The following is a 23,694-nucleotide window of genomic DNA, read 5'->3' as shown; positions in this document are numbered from 1 at the left end:
AGATGATTGTTGTTAATGTCAGGGCAGTATATTAGTGGAAGCGCTCTACCCACCGAAAATTGTGTGTACCAAAGGAAGTGGATAGTCCAAAACACTTTTTTAGAAGAATTTATTTGTTCGATTGCCAGAGTTTCTGTTTGATTGTGATTGTAACTCCTTCCTGGACAACCTGAGTATTTTGGAAAGTTGGAACAATATCAAAGCAAAGTTTCAGTCACCAGTTGTAACCAATTCATATTCTCTGCATTCATTTTAAAGCTTACTTTTTTTGTTTGTTTAGTTCTGAGCAAGACAAAGAAGAATGGATCAAGGTAAACCTGATTTCTGTCTTCATTTTTTTTGTAACCTCTGTACGTGTACACAAACAAGCCCAAATTGTTGTGTTTGTTTAGTATGTAGTCATCAGAACAAGTTCATTTAATTTTCAAGGTGATTCTCACCATAGATACTTGTTTAATGAAGTATTTTTATTAGTTTGCATATGATACTTTACAGTCTGCTTTGAATTTCATTTCTATTTTAGGCCCTTCAAGAGACTATTGATGCTTTCCATCAAAGGCATGAAACCTTCAGAAATGCAATTGCAAAGGATAATGACATTCATTCAGAGGTTTCTGTAAGTTGAATTAAATTCTTAACTTTAAGCTCTTTTATCTCTCTACAGTTGCAACATTTATCATTTTGTTATCCAACTTTTTTTCCTTTGAGATGCGAGAACTGGTTGTTTAGACAGAATCTCATTCCTTCTTAGATGAACGATAGTGCCTTATCATATGGCTTAAACTTCTTCGACTAAACATTTTGTTATTTCTTTGCATGGGTCTTGAGTTTCAGAACATAGTTAGAGCAATGTTGTTCAAGTGCTTTTTAAAAAATAAGAGGAATGAAAATTTTCTGTAGTAAAATTGGGTCTCTCTTTCCTTTTTTAGACTGCTGAGCTAGGGAAAAGAGCCCCAAGATGGATCCGAGATAATGAAGTAACAATGTGTATGAAATGCAAAGAGCCTTTCAATGCACTGACAAGGAGAAGGCATCACTGTCGAGCATGTGGACATGTAAGTGAGATGCCTGGTCATTAAGGTGGCTAGTAACTCTATAAGTGATATAAAATCATCAAATTGGAAAAGACAAAAAGCCATTCAATAAATCACTTAATAAATTTACCTTAGTGCCAAAAGCACTGTGCTGGGCTCTGGAGAAAAAATAGTAAGCAGAATGATACCTGGCTTCATAGAACTTACATTCTAATGGAGAAAATAGACCAGTGTCCCTAAGCAAATAGACAAATAAGATTTTTAAATTATCATAGATAGAATAAGGGAAGCAATCAAGAAGCTGAAATGGAAAGTAATGGTAGTGGAGGAGGATTTACAATCAATATTAAAAAGGAAGGCCTTTCTGAGGGCTTGATATTTAAGCTGATGCCTAAAACATAAGAAAGAGCTAACCATAAGAAGGAAGGAGAAAAGAGCATTGCAGGTAGGAAGAGCCTGTATGCCAAAAACCTGGAGGTAGGAAAGAGCATGATCTGTCCTAAAAGCTGCCAGAGCATAACGAGTAAGGGGAAGAGTGGCAGAAGAAGCGGTCAGAGAGATAAATAACCAAAGGAGTTGATATCTTTGAGAAGACAAGTAGAGATGGAACCCTTGGTACAAGTGGAAGCTTTGGTTTTTGAGGGCAAGAGGGAAACTCTCCTCCATTATAAATAGAAGGGAAAAAGGAAGAGATGGGTGCAGATGTGGGTAGGTTTTTGGTTTGGTGATGGGAAATGAGGGAGTTTAGGTCCAATGACATCTATATTTTCACTGAAGTATAGCGCAGAGTCATCAGCTGAAAGCAAAAGGGAAGGGAAGAGGAGTTGAGGGAGACTCAAAGAGGACAAAGTATGAAAAATTTACCTCTGTGTGGGAAAAAGTGAGCCTACCAAAGACACAAAGGTGGATCACTGAGTGCCCATTAGAGGTTTATGGTCATAAATTTAAAGAGGCACTAGTCAGCTCAGTGGTAATGATTGGTCTGTGACGAGATTCAGCAACTTAAGCCAGAAAAGGCAAATGATAGGGTTCATTCAGAGTAAGTATAATGAGAAAAATAGTAGGAGAGAGTTGAAGGTATTTGCATGGGATGGCTAATAATAAATGAGGGAACTCTAGACTGGATAAGGACAATAAAGCTAGGCAAGTAGGATTGGTGATTAATGAGAAAGTAGTGGGGTCAATGGACTGAAGAATTTCTAAAAGTTCTATGGTAGAGGACAGCTTGGAGCAAGTGAATTGGAAATAGAAGAGATGGTGGTCAAACAGTGGAATGGTGGGACTTGAGATGCCAGATGTGGCTCCATCGCTGGTAAAGACACAGTCCAGTATGTGACCATGAGAGTGCTTAGCTAAGATAGACTGGCTGAGAAGAGCATTGGCAATAGGGAACTGAGAAATCAGAGTTAGTGAGTTATTCACATGAATGTTGAAATCACTAGATACTGTGGTGGAAAGGAGGACCATGATCCTGAAGTTATAAATTCCTGAGTGAATGGGAAGGTATAGGGAGATGATAGCTCAGTAGGGGAGGAAAGTAGAGCCAGATGATATTGGGCCTCAAAGATGCCAGCAGTTTTTCTAAGTGAGAAAAGTCACTGGGGAACAAAAAACAATAGAATGTAAATCCCAGCTCTTAGCCCTGAGGCTCTCAGAGGTGAGGAAAAGCAGCCTCTACTTGTAAAGAATCTGAGGGGGGATATAGAAGAGTTCGACCAGAGAGTGAGAGTTCCAGAGGGCCCAATGCAAAGGTTTTGAGAAGAGAAAAAGAGGTAATGGGGGCAGGGGAGGAGGGGCCTGAATCAGATTAAGTTACAGAACAGCATGTATAGGGATGAGGAGCCCTGGTGCACAGCAGTTAAGCACTCAGCTGCTAACCAAAAGGTTGGTGGTTCAAACTCCCACAGTAGCTCTGGAAGAGGGACTAGTGATCTGCTTCTGTAACAATTCCAGCCTAGAAAACCCTATGGGGCTGTTCTACTCTGTCACATGGGGTTACTCTGAGTTGGAATAGACTTGATGGCACCCAACAGTATGTATGGGGATAAGGCTAGGTGAAAATAAATAACCAGAGAGGCTTATCCTTCTCTTAGACACTGAAATAAATAGGAATGCCCATTACCATCTCATAATGACCCTATAGGATAGAGTAGAACCACCCCATAGAGTTTTCAAGGAGGGCCTGGTGATTTCAAACTGCCAGCCTTTTGGTTAGCAGCTGAACTCAACCACTGCGCCACCAGGCTTTCCAGGTAAATAGGAAAGTAAGGAAAATGTAGTTAGTTCTTCTGGTCTTTGAGGTGAACATGGACAACCAGATCTCTCCCTTGGTGGCATGACAGCCTTAGGAATTCCAACTGCCTGAGTTTGGCATTAAGGATACACATGATATATGTTCGTGAATACAAGCTGCTTGGTATTGAAGTTATTGGACTAAAAACTAGAAGACAGGGACTGGCAAGAAATAGGGGTGGAGACGTAGGTAGAGTCCAGGTCATTGAGAGCCCAATATGCCATGCAAAGATACTCTATTGGTGTTAAAGGGAATTGGTTCAACCAAGATTTTATGAGAACAAGGGTTAGCCAAGAGTGACTCCAAAGTTTAGGTTTGGGTAACAGGACAAATGGTAGTGCAATTGATTGATATAAGAAATAAAAGAAAAATGAAGCCAGGGGAAAGGAACAGGAATACTAAAACTAGCAGTTTTGTAAATACCATTTATCATGTACCAGTGCCTGGTATTGTTTGGAGTGTTTCATATATACTACCTCTTAATTTTCTCAACTCCACTATGAGAAAGATTCTGTTATCCCCATTTTACAAATAATAAACTGAGTCTCTTCAAATAAGAAAAAATATATTTTCTGACTCCAAACTCAGGTTATTAATCACAACAGTTTTATATACTGCAATTTCATATAATAACATTACATTGGGTACCTTTTTTCACATCATGAAATCTTCTTTGAGAACATGGTTTTAATTTTCCATTGCACCTTCGATATATACAAAAGAATCATATACATATGTGTGTGTGTTATATATAGGGAGAGAGTATATGTGAGAGATGGGTATGTGCAAGAGATTTGAGAAGTGAAAGAAAGATGGGTTTGTGGGTGTGTGTGTGATATACATATGTTATAAAGCATGAAAAATCAATTAGCATTAATTCCTTTAAACCAAACACCCAGCCCCAGAACTAAATTACAACCACTATTGAAGCTAGCATGGCGGTCTTAATTTGTGTTTCCTGTTCTGTAATATGACTATTCATGCTTTTGTCTATTTTTCTGTTAGATTTTTTCTTTTGCATATTTGTTAATATATTATATATTTTGGCTAGTAGTTCTTTGTAGGCTATATGTATTGCATACTTCTTCTCCTAAATGTCTTTTCACTGTCTTCATGGTGTATTAGATGAACAGAAGTTACCAATTTTAACATACTTAAAATTACAAATTATTCTTTTATGGTTAGCACATGGTGACAGAAATGATGCTGTAGATCGCATATTAGAATTTTGCAAGACCAACAACTTATTCATTACAAATACCTTTTTCAACAACATAAACAGCAACTGTCCCTATGGAAGGGAGCCCTGGTGGCACAAGCACTTAGCTGCTAACCAAAATGTCACTGGTTCAAACCCATCTTTCTCTGTAGGAGAAAGATGCAGCAGTCTGCTTCCGTAAAGATTTACAACCTTGGAAACTCTATGGGGCAGTTCTACTCTGTCCTGTAGGGTTGCTATGAGTCGGAATCAACTCGACGGCAGCGGGTTTTTTTTTTGTAATACATGTGGACCTCGCTGGATGGAATACACAGGAATCACATCCGCTACCTCTATGAAAAGAGATGGAAAAGCTCAATGTCATGAATCAGAACAACGCCAAAGGCCAACAGTGGAACAGACCATCAGTTGCTCATATGTAAGTTCAAGTTGAAGCTGAAGGAAATTAAAACAAGTCTACCAGAGCCAAAGTACAATCTTGAGTATATCCCACCTGAATTTACAGACCATATCGAGAATAAATTTGATGCATTGGACACTAATGACTGAAGACCTGGAGATAGAAAGCCAAAAGGGAAGAACATGCTCAGCATTTCTTAAGCTAAAAGAACTGAAGAAAACATTCAAGCCTGGAGTTGCAATATTGAAGGATTCTATGGGCAAAATATTGAATGACGGAGGAAGTATCAAAAGAAGATGGAAGGACTACACAGAGTCACTGTACCAAAAAGAATTAGCTGACATTCAGTCATTTCAGGAGATAGCATTTGATCAAGAATTGATGGTATTCAAGGAAGCAATCCAGAACTAATGGTATTCAAGCAAGCTGCACTGAAGGCACTGTCAAAACACAAGGTTCCAGGAGTTGATGGAATACCAGTTGAGATGTTTCAACAAATGGATGCAACACTGTAAGCGTTCACTCATCTATGTCAAGAAATTTGGAAGACAGCTATCTGGCCAACCAACTGGAAGAGATCCATATTTATGTCCGTCCAAAGGAAGGTGGTCCAACAGAATGCAGAGATTATCGAATATTAATACCACACGCAAGTAAAATTTTGCTGAAGATAATTCAAAAACAGTTGTAGCAGTACAAAGTTCAAGCCTGATTCAGAAGAGGATGTGGAATGAGGGATATCATTGCTAATGTCAAATGGATCATGGCTGAAGGCAGAGAATACCAGAAAGATGTTTACCTGTGTTTTGTTGACTATGAAAGGCATTCAACTCTGTAGATCATAACAAATTATAGGTAACATTGCAAAAAATCGGAATTCCAGAACACTTAACTGTGCTGAAGTACAACCTGTACGTAGACAAAGAGGCAGTCATTCAAACAAGTCAAGGAGATACTGAGTGGTTTAAAATCAAGAAAGATGTCTGTCAAGGTTGTATCCTTTCACCATACTTATTCTATCTGTATGCTGAGCAAATAATCCAAGAAGCTGGACTATATGAAGAATGTGGCATCAAGATTGGAGGAAGACTCATTAACATCTTGTGATATACAGATGGACAGAACTTTGCCGAAAGTGAAGAGGACCTGAAGCGCTTACTGTTGAAGATCACAGACTACCGCCTTCTGTTTGGATTACACCTCAACATAAAGAAAACAAAAATCTTCACAACTGGACTAATAAGCAATATGATAATTAAAAGTGTTGAAAAGCAAAGATGTCACTTTGAGGACTAAGGTGCGCCTGACCCAAGGCATGGTGTTTTCAGTCGCTTTATATGCATAAGAAAGCTGGACAATGAATAAGGAAGACTGAGGAATTATTGATGTCTTTGAATTATGGTATTGTGAAGAATATTGAATATACCATGGACTCCCAGAAGAACAAACAAATCTGTCTTGGAAAAAGTACAGTGAGAATGCTCCTTAGAAGTGAGGATGGCAAGACTTCATCTCATGTACTTTGGACATGTTATCAGGAGGGATCAGTCCCTAGAGAAGGACATTATGCTTGGTAAAGTAGAAGGTCAGGCATAAAGAGGAAGACCCTCAATGAGATGGATTGACACAGTGGATGTAACGATGGGCTGAAGCATAGCAATGATTGTGAGGATGGTGCCAGATCAGGCAGTGTTTTGTTGTGTTTGTACGTAGGGGTCAGTATGAGTCAGAATCAACTTGATGGCATCTAACAACAACACAAATGTAATGATGCTACATATGAACATAATTTGACCACGGTTTCATGAATGATTGAGTTTCACATGGAAAGAATGAGGAGGAACAAAACATGAAATGAAGCTAGAGAAAGATAGGTAGAGGCAGGTCTTGGAGGGCTTTGTAAACCAAGTTGAAATTATATACTTTCTCCTAAAAGCCGTGAATAAGCATAGAAGGGTAGGCATTGCAGTGTTTTTTATGTTTAAGTAAAACAATTTTTATTTCTAGTTGTTTTAGATTATTATCACTTAATACTGCAAATTTATTCTTTTCCTAAGACTTAGTTTTGACTCACTGAGGCTGTTCTATAATCAAAATTAATGACAAGCATATTTTTCTCAGGGTAAGACTTTTTTTAATCCATCCTTGAGTTTGCTTGACGTGATTTCTGGTACTACCATACTTGGCTTAGATAAACAAGCAAAAATGTATTTGCATGTGGATTATCAAAATACTATGATATGAAAATAAAGGAATTAAAGTGTTATTTGGTATTATTTTTCAGATATAGACATGAAAAATACCGTTCACTAAGAAACAGCATGCATTTGCATTGTCACTCATTCCCTGACAGTCTATGAATGTTTATTGTGTGTCTGGTGAGCAGAATATACAAGGACAATCTCTCACGCCTAGTAAGGGAGACAAACAATCAAATATTCACACAAGTATATAATTAAAAACTGGAATCAGTGCTGTGAAAGAAAGTATTGGGAGCTTTAGCACTTTGACAGTGACAAGAGACATGCTCTATTCTGGAAGTCAGAGGAGTCTTACTTGAGGAGGTGAAATTTGAACCAATAGCTGAAGGATGAGCAAGAGTTAACTCACTGAAGGCGGAGATGCATGACACTTTACGGGGGGAAGGAGCCAATGTGACAGAAGAGAAAGAGCAAAGAGAGTAAGAGGGGCAGAACAAAGAATTTGTTCTTTATCCAAGAACAAAGGGAATACTTTGTAGGATTTTAAATAGAGGAAGAACATACCAGGGTAGCATTTTTAAGAGCATCTGGCTGCTGTTTGGAAAACAGCTTGGAGAGATGCCAAGAGTGGAGATCAATAAAAATGCTACAAGGAGACCACTTAGGAGTGTATAATGGTAGTCCAAACTAGGAGGCTGATAGCATGGACTTTGGTGATTACAGGGAGATGTAGAAAGGGAGACAGATCGAAGAAATGTTTGAGATAAAATCAGCAGGACAAAGGTGAATCTATGGGGTGAAATAGAGGGAGGTGTCAGGGATGACGCCTACGTTTCTGACTTGTCATCACTGGTTAGATGGCTGTGCTATATCCTGCTATAGAGAGCACTGTGAGAGGGGACTAGATTGGGAGGAGTGAGGTAGGTGGGGTGGGGTGGAGTAAGGAGAGAGCTAACAGCAAGGATAATCATGAGTTCATTTTGGGGAGGATGTTGATAAAACATCCAGAGGTGTAAAGAATAAGAGCATCTCCTAGTTTTAGAAATCAGAAAGACAAGGATAAGCTAAGCTGACAGCCAGCCTATTACAACCATGGGATAGCTCACACCATCATGACAAACACTCCTAATGTTTATGGGACTCTTCTTAGTGTAGTAAAAATCTGCCTTTTACACTTACTTTTTTTCACTTATTATTATCTATAACTGATTGTTGCTTAACACTTAAATCATTTTTAAAATACTATTATCACTTCTCATTACCCTTCTTTTCAATTTAAGGTGGTTTGTTGGAAATGTTCTGATTACAAAGCTCAACTTGAGTATGATGGTGGTAAACTGAGCAAAGTTTGTAAAGACTGCTATCAAATAATAAGTGGATTCACAGAGAGTGAAGAGAAGAAAAGGAAGGGAATTCTAGAGGTATGAAATAAATACTAAATATCAGATTTTTTTAAGTTTTTTATACAAGGAACTTTGAATTCTCTTTTACCCCTGATGAATATAAAAAATATATATTATTATTTCTCTTAGTATTTAGCAATTTGAGCAACAATGAATATAATTCATACTCCTGTATTGCTGACTTGGGATCCTACGTGGTAATATAGAAAGAAGAGGGGGCTATGTTAAACCAACATTCACTGGAAAATGAAAATATGTTGATTTGGTGAAAGTAGCTATAGCCAAATATTAGAGCATTAATTGGCCTCTCGTCTAATGTCCAAACTATTATAGTATATTTTCTCTATAGGGCAGCTTTTTCCCACATTTCATCACAATAACTTTGAAAACCACTGCATAAATTTTTCTAATTGAGATTAAAATTTATTATCTGAAAAACTCTTCAAACTTATTGCATCGAGAGCATCATCAAATAGGCAGTGACAGCAGTCTGACAACTGCATTGTGAAATATTATTGAAGTTTCCACCCAAGTGAATTTGACTCATGTTTTAGAATAAATTCAGACCCCCAACACTGGGGGACTGTAATGCATCCTGTGTCTGAAATGAATTTCGCACTCAAAGATATTAAGAATATAAGGGGTAAATTATATAGTAAGGCCTTTGTGGCAATAAATTCAAAGGCAGCCTGAAAAGCCTTCGAAGCATGGGCTCATGATCAAAATTCTTTGTAGCTAGAGTTATAGATATAGTTAGCTTATTAAGAATTTCTAGAGAATAAGCATTTACTGAGCACCTACATTGTGTAAGTTTTTAAAAGTCATTTATATTAACTGAAAAAAGATTATAAACTTCAAGATCTACTTGGGTTAAAGTGTAAACCTATAAACTAAAAGTGAAATTCTGAATTCTTTTGGGGAATATGTATTACTTGTTTGGCAGACTGCAGTGGGGGCTTTCATGGGCAGGGAGGGTAGAGTGGCATGCTGCAGTGACCCCCCAGAAACAGCAGCAGCTGATGAGACAGGTACAATATAATGAGCCAGACAACTGGTTTTAAGTGTGAGTTTCAGGCTATATCTACAAAATAAAAACTTCTAGCTAGTTTTATAGAAAAAAAAAATTATACTTGGGGGAAACATTTCATGAAATGTGTATTAGATTAACTCATCTAGCCAAATGAATATACAGAAATCTGTAAGTAGAAGTATTATGTGCGTGTGCATGCTCACACGTGTAAATGCACATTTGAGACTTACTTTCTGCCAGTTAGTGTGTTAGGTACTCTAGACCCACACAGCAGAAAGCTTTTTTCTGTAAAGAATCAGAGAGAGAACATTTTTGATTTTGCCATGAGGCAAAATCAAGGATATTATGTAGGTAGTACTTGTTATAACAAAAGAAAAAACACATTTCTACAAATTATCAAACAAAATTCAAAATGTAATTTAGTATGATCTTTAATAATATAGATCTACTAATGAGAAGGATGAAATTCTCTTTGGAGGGATAACATTTCTCTTAATTGGAGTTCAAAGTCAGTGCTCCCTATCGGAAAATTGATTGCCTTATCTGTGACAACCATTCTTAACTCATGATTCATACAAAAATAAATAGTGGGCTGGAGTTGGCCTGTTAGACATAATTTGCCAACCAGTGCGTCTTAAACTATCTGAAGTGAAGGGCCAGTTTTATTTCTAATCCACGATAGAACAGTATTTTTGTAAAATTCAAAGTCCTGTACTTGGGTATCATGGCAAAGTCAAATTACTTTAAGTTTCTAAATGCTTACTCTTATTTCTAGGCTTATCTCAAACTGATTACAAAAGAATTTGCAAAGCAGCACAGTTCTACAGATGACACTGAGTAGCCATACCACAGGGATTTCAGAGATAGAAGACCAGTTACTTTCCATAAAGTATATAATAAAAAACATCATTTAGTCAAACGGTTTTGTTCCCGTTTTAGCTAGTGATTTATATACATCTACTTCTCACTTATCGACATGGTTAGGTTTCAAGGACCAGGTCGTTATGTGAAAATGGAGGATTTTTGTTTGTGTTTTCAGACTATCCATTTGTCTGATTTTTTTTTTTTTTTTTTAGAAAATATGATCGTAGAAATAACAACACCAAGATTTACTGATGGTCTCATCACAGTGATGAGCCCAGTTATGGATTATTCCTCTGCAGAGGAGGCTTTGAGGAGACAGAGCTGGTTTAAGCTGGGCTGTGTGACTGGAGAGCCCACTGTTTAACCACTTTAACTTCCTCCTATGCTGGGTCAGAGCTTCCCTTGCTGAGCCACCTCCAGGGCTCCATGCCCACCCCTGCCTGCCCTACCCTCCAGGTCTGGCAAGTCACCAAGGCCTGGAGCATCCTTCAAAGGAGATTGCTATGCACCTAGCCCCACTGAGGCAGAGGCTTCAGGCCTAGTTCAGCTCACTTTGAGATGTCATTGAACTCACATGCAATTCTTCCCAACACTCTCTCAGATGCCTCTTTCCCCCCTTCCCACCCCACAGCAGTTTTGAGCTGCAGAGTGTCAGACTGCATAAAAGCTGGGAACCCAGCACAGGTGCCCAATAGCTCGGAGGAGGCTGGCCCCATGCAGACACAGAGCCACTGAGGGCAGGGGACCCAGCTTCCCAGAGGCCACCCAGAGACCCTCTTCAAGGTGCAGGATACTCTGCAGCTGTCCCACCATGTCTGCTGCCTCATTAATGCACAAAATAGATTTTTTTTATTATTGTTGTAAATGCAGAATGTCAGATAACGAGATAGTCGATAAGTGAAGAGTGGGTATTGTTAGGTGTCAACTCAGAAAATTGTAAATGGCTTTATAAAAAGTTACTGCAACTAAAAAAATTGTTTTTAATTATTTGAGGTACTGTGACCTCAAATAATTGAAAAAGATTGCTGTTCAGTATTTGTCTTTTTGCTATTACATTCTTACATAGTTTGAGTCTGTGTGGCATTGTGGTTAAAAGTTCAGGCTCTGGACTCAGACTGCCTGGGTTCAAATTCTGGCATGCCAGTTAGTAAATGTGTTATCTTGGGAAAGTTATTTAAACCCTGAGCCTCAGAGATAATGAAAGTACTAACTTCTCAGTGTTGGTGTGAGGATTAAGTAAAATTATACACGTAGTAAGGTTAAGAAAAGTGCCTACATAGTAAGAAGTCAATAAATGTCAGCTCTGTTTAAATTCAAGATCTAGTAGTATAAAGAGTTAAAATTTGCTCAATTATTTTTCCATGGTTCGTGATAGATCTAGGTGTGTACTTAAATAATTATTGCAGGTGGTCCTTTCCAAGGAGACATTTTATACAGACACATTGCACTTCGTTTTCCTTAAGTTGAATTACTTCTCAGTCTAGTTCATTATGTGTTCATTCTCTCTCACATGTACACACTTTCCATTTTTCTAGATTGAATCAGCAGAAGTATCTGGAAACAGTGTGGTGTGCAGCTTTCTGCAGTACATGGAGAAGTCAAAACCTTGGCAGAAGACTTGGTGTGTGATTCCCAAGCAAGACCCTCTTGTGCTGTACATGTACGGCGCCCCACAGGTATATAAACTGAAGCAACAGAGCTCGTCAGGGACAGAGGGAGGCCAGTGGTCATGAGTTCAAAATCCTTCAGTTTGCTTCTCTGTAGAACAAGACAGCTCAGACCATTTCACTAAAATTGAAAACTAATGAGTAACTAACATTCAAGTTTGTTATTTAAGTTGATTGGTTCCTTTTAGAGACAATATTTTCTTCACCCTATGATCGTTTGTTCCCTTTTCTCATTCCTATTCAGCAGATTTGAGAAAAAGTGGGTTGTATTAGAATAGAGCATGGGGAGAAAGGGAGAAGCAAAAGGGAGAGATGAGCCTTTTTAATGATAGGAAACAATATTAACAAAAGGCTGTCATTTTGCTGGATGGATGGATAGTTGAAAAAGAATGGAATTTCAGATGAAGGAGAATTTTAATCCATCTTTGGTTAACATTCAGTAACAATTTTTTGAGAACCATATGTGTATAGATCCGAAGTAAACCTATGGAAACAACAGAGACTCCAGTTTTGCTTCTAACGGGTAGCATCAGGCACTGTAGATTGTGTTTTATTTAAAAAACAAGCAAATGTATTGTGGGAAGATGGTGGCATGAGCAGTTCTAAGTTCTCGACCCTTCTCACATGTACACGAAGAACTGCAACGAGAAAAAAAATTTACTCAGCCCTGAACTTAATTGATGCAGAGAAGGCATTTGACAAAATACAATGTCCTTTCGTAATAAATATACTCAATGAGCTAGAATTGAAGGAAAAATTCCTCAATCTGATAAAGGGCATTTATTAAAAACTCACTGCTAATATCATACTGAATGTAGAGAGACTGAGTGCTCTCCCCTTACAATCAGGAACAGGACAATATACCCACTCTCATCACTGTTATTCAGTATTGTGCTGGAAGTTCTAGCCAGAGGATTAGACAAGAAAAAGAAAAGTTACCAAAATCAGGAAGTAAAAAGTAAAGCTATTATTCACAGATGACATGCTCCTATACATTGTTGTTAGATGCCATCAGGTCGATTCTGACTCATAGCGATCTAATGTGACAGAGTAGAACTACCCCATAGGGTTTTGTAGGCTGTAATCTTTCTGAAAGCAGATCACCGGATCTTTTCTCACATGGAGCCGCTGGGTGGGTTTGAACCACCATCCTTTTGGTTATCGACCGAGTGCTTAGCCATTGCACCACCAGGGCTTCTGTCCTTACCTTACATAGAAGACTCCAAAGAATTCACAAGAAATCTACTAGAGGTAATAAATGAACTCAGCAAAATGGCGGGATACAAGGTAAACACACAAAAATTAAGTGTGTTTCTATAAATCAGAAATGAGCAATCTGGATATGAAATTAAAGGCCTAAATAAATGGAAGAAAATTCTGTACTCATGGATCAGAAGACTTAATATTGTTAAGATGTCAATACTACCTAAAGCAATCTATAGATTCAGTGCAATCCCCATCAAATTTCCAACAAACTTCTTTGCAGAAATGGAAAAGCCAGTTCATAAGTTTTTATGGGACTGCAAGGGACTCGAATACCCAAAGCAATCTTGAAAAAGAACAAAGTAGGAAAACTCACGCTTCGCAATCTCAAAACACGTTATAAAGCTGCAGTAATCAAAACAGTCCAATACTGGTATAATGACAGACATACAGACCACACATCTATTGTCAGTTAATCTTCAAAAAGGGCACTAAATCCATCCACTGGGGAAAGAATAGTCTCTTTAATAAATGGAGCTGGAACAAGTAGATCTCCACAAACAAAAGAATGAAACTGGACCCATACCTGTCACCATATATAAAAACTCACTTAAAATGGGTCATATATAAAAACTAACTTAAAATGGATCAAAGACCTAAATCTAAGATCTAAAACCATAAAACTCTTAGAAGAAAACATAAGGGTAATACTTTGGGACATAATTTTCAACAATGAATTCTTATATATGACACTAACGGCATGAGGAACAAAAGAAAAAACATATATGGGACCTTATCAAATTTAAAACCTTTTGTTCATTAAAGGATTTTATTAAAGTAAAGAGACAACCTACAGATCAGGAGAAAATTTTGGGAACTATATATCTGGTAAGGGCATAATAGCCAGAATATACAAATAACTCCCACAACTTAACAATAAAAAGACCAACAACCCAACCAAGAAATGGGCAAGGGAATTAGATATTTCACCAAAAAAGAAATGCAAATGGCCAATAAGCACATGAAAAGAGGCTCAACATCATTAGTCATTAAGGGAAATACCAATCAAAACCACAATGACTTATCACTTCACACCCATTACGATGGCTATGATTAAAAATATATAAAGCCACAGGTGTTGAAAAGGATGTGGAGAGACTGGAACCTTCTTCCATTGCTAGTGCAATGCAAAACTGTACAGCCACAGTGGAAAACAGTCTGGCGATTCCTCAAAAACTTAGACACAGAATCACTATAAAACATGTTGCTGCCGAGTCAATTCTGACTCATAGCAACCCTACAGGGCAGAGTAGAACTGCTCCATAGAGTTTTCAAGGAGCGGCTGGTAGATTCTAATCACCGACCTTTTTTGGTTAGCACCCATAGCTCTTCACCACTGTGCCTCCAGGGCTCCTGTATGATCCACCAATTCCACTTCTAGGAATCTACGCAAAAGAACTGAAAGCAAGAACACAAATACATGTACACCAGTGTTCACTGCATTACTATTCAGAATAGCTGAAAGGTAGAAACAACCTAAATGTCCATCAACAGATGACTGGATAAACAAAATGTGGCATATAGGTACAATGGAATGTTATGAAGCCATAATACATGCTACAACATAGATGAACCTTAAAAACATCGTGTTGAGTGAAAAAGTCAGTCATAAAATGACAAATGCTGTATAATCCCACTTATATGAAATATCAAGAATAGGCAAGTGTAGAGACACAAAAGCTTGTTAGTGGTTACCAGGGAAGGTCAGGTGGAACCGTGAAAGAAGGACTCAGTGCTTAGGGGACACCTAGCTTCTGTGTTAAGGGCGAGGGAAAAATGTGGGAACAGATAAGAACAATGGTTGGACAACATGATGAACAAAAGTTAATGCTGCAATGGCAAACATTTTGTTATAGGCATATTTACTGCAATAAAAAAAATTAAAACCAAGAACACTTAAATCAATTATGCATTCACTCTGGAAATATAAAAGTTTTAAAAGTACCTGTTGCATTTTAACCTGTATCTACATTAAGGGCTAGTAAAATTATTTTAGCAATAGATTAAAATACCAAGGTATATATTTCATTGTTTTTCTTATAAGTTTTTCTCTGTAAGTAAACAGACGAATGAGTGAATTACCAAATAAAACTCCTTTAATAATGAAGTCATCATCAACATTTGTTGGTTTTATACAATAAGGAACTTTCTTTCTTCCCTTTCTCATTGAATGGAGAGCTGAATGGGCTTCCTCACTGAGAGGAGGTATAGCTTCAAGTAAGTCCTGGCTGCTTTGGGTGTCAGCTCACATTTGTGAATTCTTTCAGGCAACATTACCAGAGGCCTCATGTATAGGGCAGTGTGCCTATAAAGAGCTCACAGTGCGAGTTTGTGTGGGGCAGTGGTAGAAAAAGCGGCAGCAAGCTAATACATTATACACTCACTCATATGTACGATGTATTTTCCCTAGGACGTCAGAGCCCAGGCCACCATTCCACTTCTGGGCTATGTTGTGGATGACATGCCAAGGAGTGCAGACCTGCCGCACAGTTTCAGACTGACCCAGTCCAAGTCCGTGCACAGCTTCGCTGCAGACAGTGAGGAACTGAAACAGAAGTGGCTGAAAATCATCCTCTTAGCTGTCAGAGGTGAGACACCAGATGGTCCAAATGAGCATCCAGCCACCTGGGACGATCACGCTGAACCTAAATCAAAATCAGAATGCTGAACTCCAGGACCAGCCACAGTGTGGGGGGGTCTCAAGATTTACAGCTCAAGACATTCCCAGTCTCCTTATTCATCTCTCAGCACTTTATGTTAAAATATACAGGCTCATAAATGCATCGTTTGGGGACTATTCTCCTATATTTATGTAGTTTTAGTGAAATTCACATGCAGAGCCATTCCACTGATAAATTTTGAAGTAATGTGAAAAGTGGAGCATTTTTTATGAGCTAGTTCTTGAATGTGTATTTTTGTCTTGAAGAAAATGGTATTAATTGGTTCTCTCACTATCAGGTTAGAATGGGTGACTTTCATTTAAGAAAAAAAAAATTATTTAATGTGTTTTTCACATGTAGGACTTGTGACAGTTTGAAGATATACCTCCATGTTGCCAAAATAGATCCATGGTAAAAAAAAAAATACAGGGACAGTTTAGGTTATTATATTAGCTTATTTAATTTAGTTCATAATGCTAAATAAACAACATATGCTCTTTTAAAACAAAAGGACAAATTGTTGATGTTAGGCTTTTGACATGTTAAGAAAAGGTAATACTTGTTTTTTGTAGAAATATTCATAAGAATAAAATACCTTAAGTATATAGCAATTACGTGTTCATAGTATTAAATATAAATATATATATATATATACACACACACACAATACATGCTTTTTCTCCTCAGCTTTAGGTTCATATTTGTCTCTAATTTATTTTTTAAATACAAAGCATGTTTTATCTTAGAATTGAACAGTGTTCTAAACTTACATGTTTTGGGTGATTTATGTTTAACTGATTGACATCTGACATCTAAGGGTATTGATATTTTTATAATAAGAAAAAGCAGTAATTTATGTGACATGGGATATATTAGTGAATTCCAACAATATTTCCAAAGTCCTTTTTTTTTTCCGTTCTGTGCCTATTTAAAACAGTGCCTCTTTTTGAAGGTGCTAATAATACGTAGTTAAATATGAGAGTTCAGTTAATGCTTTAGTCTTGGTTATTATTCTGAGATAACGTGTGTTTTGGTCACTGGGACTGTCGGTCGTACAGGTTATTTTACCATTTCAAATCCCATAATTGTTGCAGCAGTTAGCATCAGCATGTTCAAAAATCTTCACCTAAACCGTATAAGACGCTTGAGCTTACAAAGAACTGCGGTGTGTGGAAACTACGTTTATTGCAATATTTTTTCCATAAGACTGTTAACCTGTTGCCATTGAGTCCATTCCGACTCATAGCGACCCTATAGGACAGAGTAGAACTGCCCCATAGGGTTTCCAAGGTGCAGCTGGTGGATTCAAATTGCCGACCTTTTGGTTAGCCACTGAGCTTTTAACCGCTCTGCCACCAGAGCTCCATAAGACTGTTAAGCATGGTTAAATGAGGACTATATATAACAATTAAGATAACTGTGTGGGCCTATCTCTTTGTGAGTTATGACACAAAATTCACATGTGATAATCTGTGTTTGGTGGGTAGTGAAGGAAGTTTATGCTCAAGTCCATAAACCACCTCACCAGAGAAGAGAGGGGGAAAACACAAAATATTGAGAGAAAAATACTTTAATGGCAGGCTGTAGGGAGGGACAAAATGATTTAAGAGGATTTGATAATTTTTTTCTATCTTCTGAGGAACTTCAATAGACAAAATATGACTCCTTTTCTCAAAGGCTTCTTTATTATATTTTACTTGTGATTAAAATCTCACTTTAAGGTGACTGCTTAACTTAAAAGGTCTAATTTGACAAAAGGATTTTTTTCCTTTACCCTGTCATACCGCAAACATTCTCATTTTTTAAAGCATCAGTCTGCTAGATACCCACAGGAAATGAACTCATTATTCTCTGCCTTTGACGATTACACCTTAACTGTAGAACAGGTTTACTCAGAATTTGAGACTGCCACACATTTATTCAGGACCCATTGCTTTAAGAAATATTAGAAATATCTCCTATTTTTTTCCATCCAAAAGGAGCAGGTGAACCAATTATCAGTGACATGATTAGGTTCCCTTTCTCCATAAAAGGAATACCAGCCATGATCACTAACATGAACCCAAATAATCAGAGCCAAAAAAGAGATAAAGGTAGCATCTTAAAAAAAAAAAAATTTTTTTTTTTTAGGCCCTATTAAATCAGGGACAGACTAAAAGAAAATTTATATTGCTTCTATTTTCTAGTTAGCAACTGTGTGTGTGTGTGTGTGTGTGTACATGTGTGTTGTGGGTGGTTATTGAAAAGGTTAAACTAAAGCTGTAGATGATGTTTTGGTGTTCTGAATCATGAGAAAAGAGAAGCAATAAAAATGTGGCATGATTATCAGGGGAAGATGCCTTTTGTAAATTTGGATAGAACAATAGAATGTAAGGGCCAGTTAGAAGATTTATAGGCCAGATTATTTTTGAAAAATATTTTAAACAGCAAGAACTATATTTTACCTACTATTATGTTCTTCTCCTGGACTGGAAGTGACATGGACACAGTCAATTTTTGGCTCAATAAATATCAATGCTATTTAATTTATATTATTGAAATACTCAAGTATTTACTATCACTTACAATATCCATTATCTTTAATAAAAAGAATATTAGAAATATTAGTGCTAAAAAGAAATTTTGGTTATTCAGTCACCATCCTTCACTTTGTACCGCACAATCTTCAGCCAAGCACAAAGAAGCTGTTCACCTGCATCTCTCTTGTTAAAGAATCACTAATGCTTTTACTTACTAAAAGGCGGAGAAGACTCTTTTAAGTCAGCCATCTTAAAACACTTAACTAAACCGAAAGATCCAACGTGTGATTGGTTACAGGAGTATGTCTTTTGCTTTCTGAGACACCTGAGCAGTCATGACAAATTGAACATTAAAAAATAACTGGTTGCTTTCCTACTAAAACCAGTATTCCATATGGGTCTTAATTCTTTATTTTCTGTCATTTGGTGTTTTCTGAGTCATTTTTCTTTAAGGGGCCTTCCTTCAAACTTGAACATACTTATTTGATAAAAACTGCTGTTCATTAAAAAGCATTCCAATTTTTTAAACTTAAATTTCACTTTTGCTAAAATTGAATGTCTACTGTTTGGTATATTAAGCATGAAATGTAGTGCAGACATTTATCTCCAGATTTTAAGTGGAGTTCAATAATGAAAAATGCTACTAGCCACTTTCATAATAAACATATCTATAATGCCATCATGTATGCAAGCAATAAAACTCTTCAGGGTATGTTTTTATAATGAAAATTTAATATGAAGGCCCCTAGAGCCAAAGGATATATAGAAAATTAGTTTCCTAGAAGTAATACTATAATTCAAATTGTTGAGTATAGGGACAAGACAGTAGGGTGGAGGGGCATTCTTCCTTAGATTCAGATAACTATCAAAAATATTTTTTATTTATGCAAAGGATATGGATGGTGAAACAATTAAAGCACATCTGCACTACTTTATCAAGCTACATTTCATTTTCCATGAAGTTTAATTCAACATACAGGTTGGTGTGCTTATCTTTAGTGAATGAACTACCCCAATTAGAAAATAAAAAATAAACTCAATTTTAAAAAATTACTGAACTTTGTACAAAAACTAACCTTTTAAATAAAGGACAGACTTCGTGCTGTTGCAGGGTTAAAGATTAATTGATGCCTTCTAAAAAATTTTTATCAAAATTACTTCTGCGAGCTCACATTCTGTTTTACTTTTTCTTATCTCTACTTCGTGGACACAGGGTTTTTTTTCCCCTTTAAATTTTAGATCTCATTTCTGATTATATCCAAAGCCTTAAGTTCTTATTCTGAGCATACTGTCTGTGATAACTCTCTAACTTTCTAGACTGAATGTATCCTGGGGAAAAGGCACCAACAAGAGCAAATAAACTCCTAGGGAATGAAGGTCTTATTTTTATGCAGGTATCCTTGCTACCACACAGAGTATAAGACCAATTAAAATTTCTTACAGGACATGATGTTTATATCGTGTTAGCTGGTTGAAGATTAAGCACATGGAATTTATAAGCTAATATTAATTTCAAAGGTAAAAATGTCAATGTTTTCATTCTTAAATTTTATATTCTTCAAGAATGTATTAATATAAGAACTGTGGCTAACCAGTTCCTGTGCTTAGGACTGTATTGAGATCTGTAGCGGATCATGTTACTTTTTCATTCTTACTCAATTTTAGTAGACTCAAACTGCTTTTTATTTTCGTACTACTATCTCCTGTAGATTCTTTAGATTTAGAAAATATGACTATTATATCTAAGGACCACTAGAATAGGTCTACTTAAAAAACTTTTTCTGTGAATTTATACGTGTATGTATATATGGAAAAACATTGTTAATTTTCAATTCTGTCTTTCCACAGAAATGAAATTTTTTATAGAAACTTTTCTTTTTAACTTAAATATTTTAACTTAAATTATTCACATGGGTTTTGATGTATAATTCATCCTTGTATATGCCCCTTAGTCATGTAGTCATGAGAAGATAACTTTGCTTTCTTTACAGATATGACAGACAGGAAAAAGATTAGAAAGTAAGCATGAACAGCACGGTAGACAGGAGGAGACTGCTGGTCTCCCAGTCAGAGCAACGTATGTTGAAAGGAAAATAAACTGCAGAAGGAATATAAACTATAAGATATAAATCTATGTAATTGCATGCTGATAGGATCCGTGGCAACCAGGCCTTTCACTTTGGCCTCTAAATTGTATCATTGGTTATCTTGTCATTACTTTTTGTATCCCTTTAGGCTTTAAAAAAATGTATTCTCTTTGGCCATTCTCTATACTTTTCACTGAGGCAAAAAAATCTCTCCAAAATCAATCATGTATTTCTGGGCTGAGAATTTGGCAGAATGCAGTGTCTTTTCATTGTTCTGAGATGAAACAGTACATGGCTTCTATGAGAGAGTTTTTCACTCCTTGTGGGTCAATGAGAGTTACATGATGGTTACCCCTTCCTAAAATTTGTTGTGGTAGACTTAGTGAAAAAGTAAATCAAGAGATCTCATTATAGCATATTTAATAAGTGAATACCAAATAAGTAGAGTGATACAGAGGTTTGGGAAGGAATATGATAGTCTGTGGGGACCATTATGATAACAGAATTGCATTATATATTACACAGTATAGGGATGTTGGAATGTATCATGGGGGGGGTCTCTCTTCATTAGCAAAACAATCATGTCTGTGTATAACTTTTTCACCAAATTAGCATTTCACTTTGTGAATGACAATAGACTGATATTTTTTAACAGATATTATCTGGGTTTTTCTTTTCAATTGTTGACTAATCAGTTTGAAAAGGTATGCTCTTTGAATTTTACAATTGATTCAAATGTGAAAAGGTGTACATGAAAAGTAATTTTTCTTTTCTAGTTATATGAATGTAAAATACTTGCAGAGAGTGTATATATTATGTAACATATGTATATTTGGTCATAAAGGCAGATAATTGGAAACATTGTAAAATTAAGCACTTTAATTCTATTAAATATTAAACATTATCTTGTAAATAAACACATCCTTAAATCAATCTTAAAGGCTTAAATGTTCTTTCAGCTAAGATTGTATATGTTCAATTCACAATGATCTTGGTTGTCTGCTCAGAAATAAGTTACTCCAGTAAGGTATTGATGCTCCTTCCCACCCCCATGCTCAGCGCCCCCCCCCCAAAAAAAAACTGAGTCTTTCAAGAATAAAACTTGTGGCAGAAGCCCAGGTTCCCCAAATATAGAGACCGTGGCTTCTCCCTGTGATAACTCCAAGACTAGATCTCCAGGAAGTGATTAAACGATTGCTTTTCTTAGTAGTTCATCATATTTGCCTAAACTCAACAGTCTTATATAGTGAAATGAGCATGGAAATGGAAGTTAAAGGAACTGGGTTTGAGTCTTAGTCCTGCTATTGCCTGCTATGTGACCTCGGACCCTGGAATCCCAGTAGTAAACTCTTATGGTCATTCCAAGAAATAAGTAAAAAGGGACTTTTTCTGACTCTAAAGCACTATACAAATAGTATTTTATGGAACACTTCACTGGGTTTCAGTTACTTTATTAGCTTTGGATTAAAAAAAAAACTAAAATAAATCAAAACAAAAAATAAAGCAAAATTTATTTGAAAGGACAAGGGACCCCGAATAACTAAAGCAATCCTAAAAGAAGAAAGACAACACTTCCTGACTTCAAATCATACTATAAAGCTACAGTAATTAAAACAGCCTAGTACTTGTATAATAGCAGACATACAGACTAATAGAATAAAGAGCCCAAAATAAATTCATGCATATTTTTGACAAGGGTGCTAAATTTCATCCAATGGGAAGGAAATACCTCTTCAATAAATGGTGCTGGAAAAATTGGATATCCACATGCAGAAAAATGAACCAGGTCGGGTCACCAAACACAAAACCAATTTAAAATGGATCAAGGACCTTAATGTGAAAACTAAAATCATAAAATTCATAGAAGAAAATGTCAGGATGAAGCTATAGGATCTAGGTTTTTGTGATAAGCTATCAGACACACCAAAAGCTTTTGTTTTGTTTGGTTTATCAGATACACCAAAAGCATTAGTAGCTAAAGGCAAAATAGACAAATGGGACCTCATGAAAATTAAATATTTCTATGCATCAAAAGGCTTTATCAAAAAAGTAAAAAAAAAAAACCTATAGAGTGGGTGAAATTTTGGGGGAACCATATATTCAATAAAGGTTTATTATCCAAAATTTATAAAATACTTCTACAATTCAACAACAAAAGGAGAAACAGCCCAATCAAAAATTGAGCATAGGACTTGAACAAATATTCTACCAAGGAGGATATTCAAATAGACAAGCAAATGAAGAGATGCTGAAAGACATTAGCCACTCCATCTACTGCCATCAAGTTGATTCGGACTCACAGCGACCCTATAGGATAGAGAACTGCCCCATAAGGTTTCTGAGGCTGTAAGTCTTTCTGGAAATAGATTGCCACATCTTTCTCCCATGGAGTGGTTGGTGGGTTCGAACTGCTGACTTTTAGGTTAGCAGCTGAGCACTGTAACCACTGCACCTCCAGGGCTCCTTCATTAGTCACTAAAACCTGACCAAACCCTTTATCATGGAGTCGATTCTGACTGATAGCAACCCTATAGGACAGAGTAGAACAGCTCCATTGAGTTTCCAAGGAGCACCTAGTGGATTTGGACTGCTGACCTTTTTGGTTAGCAGCTGTAGCTCTTAACCACTAAGCCACCAGGGTTTCTCTATAGCCCTTGTGAGATGCAAATCAAAACCACAATGACATACCATCTCAAACCCATTAGAATGGCAAAGATAAAAAAAAAAAAAGACAAAAATCAGGAAACACTAGGTATTGGCAAGGTTGTGGAGAAACAAATATTCAACCACTGTGTGTAAATTGGTATAGGCACTGTGGAAAAAGCCTGGCAGTTCCTCAACAAGTTGAACATAGAATTACCATAAGACCCAACAATTCCACTCTCACGTATATACCCAAAAGACCCCAAAGCAGCCAGGCGAACAGATACGTGTGCACCAATGTTCATTGCAGCATTGTTCACAATAGCCAAAAGGTGGGAACAACCAAAATGTCCATCACCTGATAAACAAAATGTGGTATTTACATACAATGAAATATTACTCAGCCATAAA

The 23,694-nt window shown here is 36.8% G+C and overlaps 1 protein-coding gene across 8 annotated transcripts in view; it reads left to right on the top strand.

Moving 5' to 3' along the window:
* FGD4 (FYVE, RhoGEF and PH domain containing 4) overlaps positions 1–23,378 on the top strand; it is a 158,564-nt gene extending 135,186 nt beyond the window's left edge. For all 8 annotated transcript variants that reach the window (XM_023555245.2, XM_023555255.2, XM_010595746.3 and 5 more), the window contains 6 exons: positions 281–311; positions 524–616; positions 930–1,055; positions 8,428–8,568; positions 11,980–12,120; positions 15,785–23,378. In XM_023555245.2, coding sequence (XP_023411013.1) covers positions 281–311; positions 524–616; positions 930–1,055; positions 8,428–8,568; positions 11,980–12,120; positions 15,785–16,042 — 790 coding nt within the window. In that variant the 3' untranslated portion in view covers positions 16,043–23,378. The remainder of the gene's footprint in view (positions 1–280; positions 312–523; positions 617–929; positions 1,056–8,427; positions 8,569–11,979; positions 12,121–15,784) is intronic.
* The last annotated feature ends 316 nt before the right edge of the window (positions 23,379–23,694 follow it).

Source organism: Loxodonta africana, chromosome 4 (genome assembly GCF_030014295.1).
Source record: "Loxodonta africana isolate mLoxAfr1 chromosome 4, mLoxAfr1.hap2, whole genome shotgun sequence".
Taxonomy (NCBI): Eukaryota; Metazoa; Chordata; class Mammalia; order Proboscidea; family Elephantidae; genus Loxodonta; species Loxodonta africana.
Note: the sequence above shows the minus strand (reverse complement) of the source record. Positions and strands in the feature narration are given on the sequence as shown.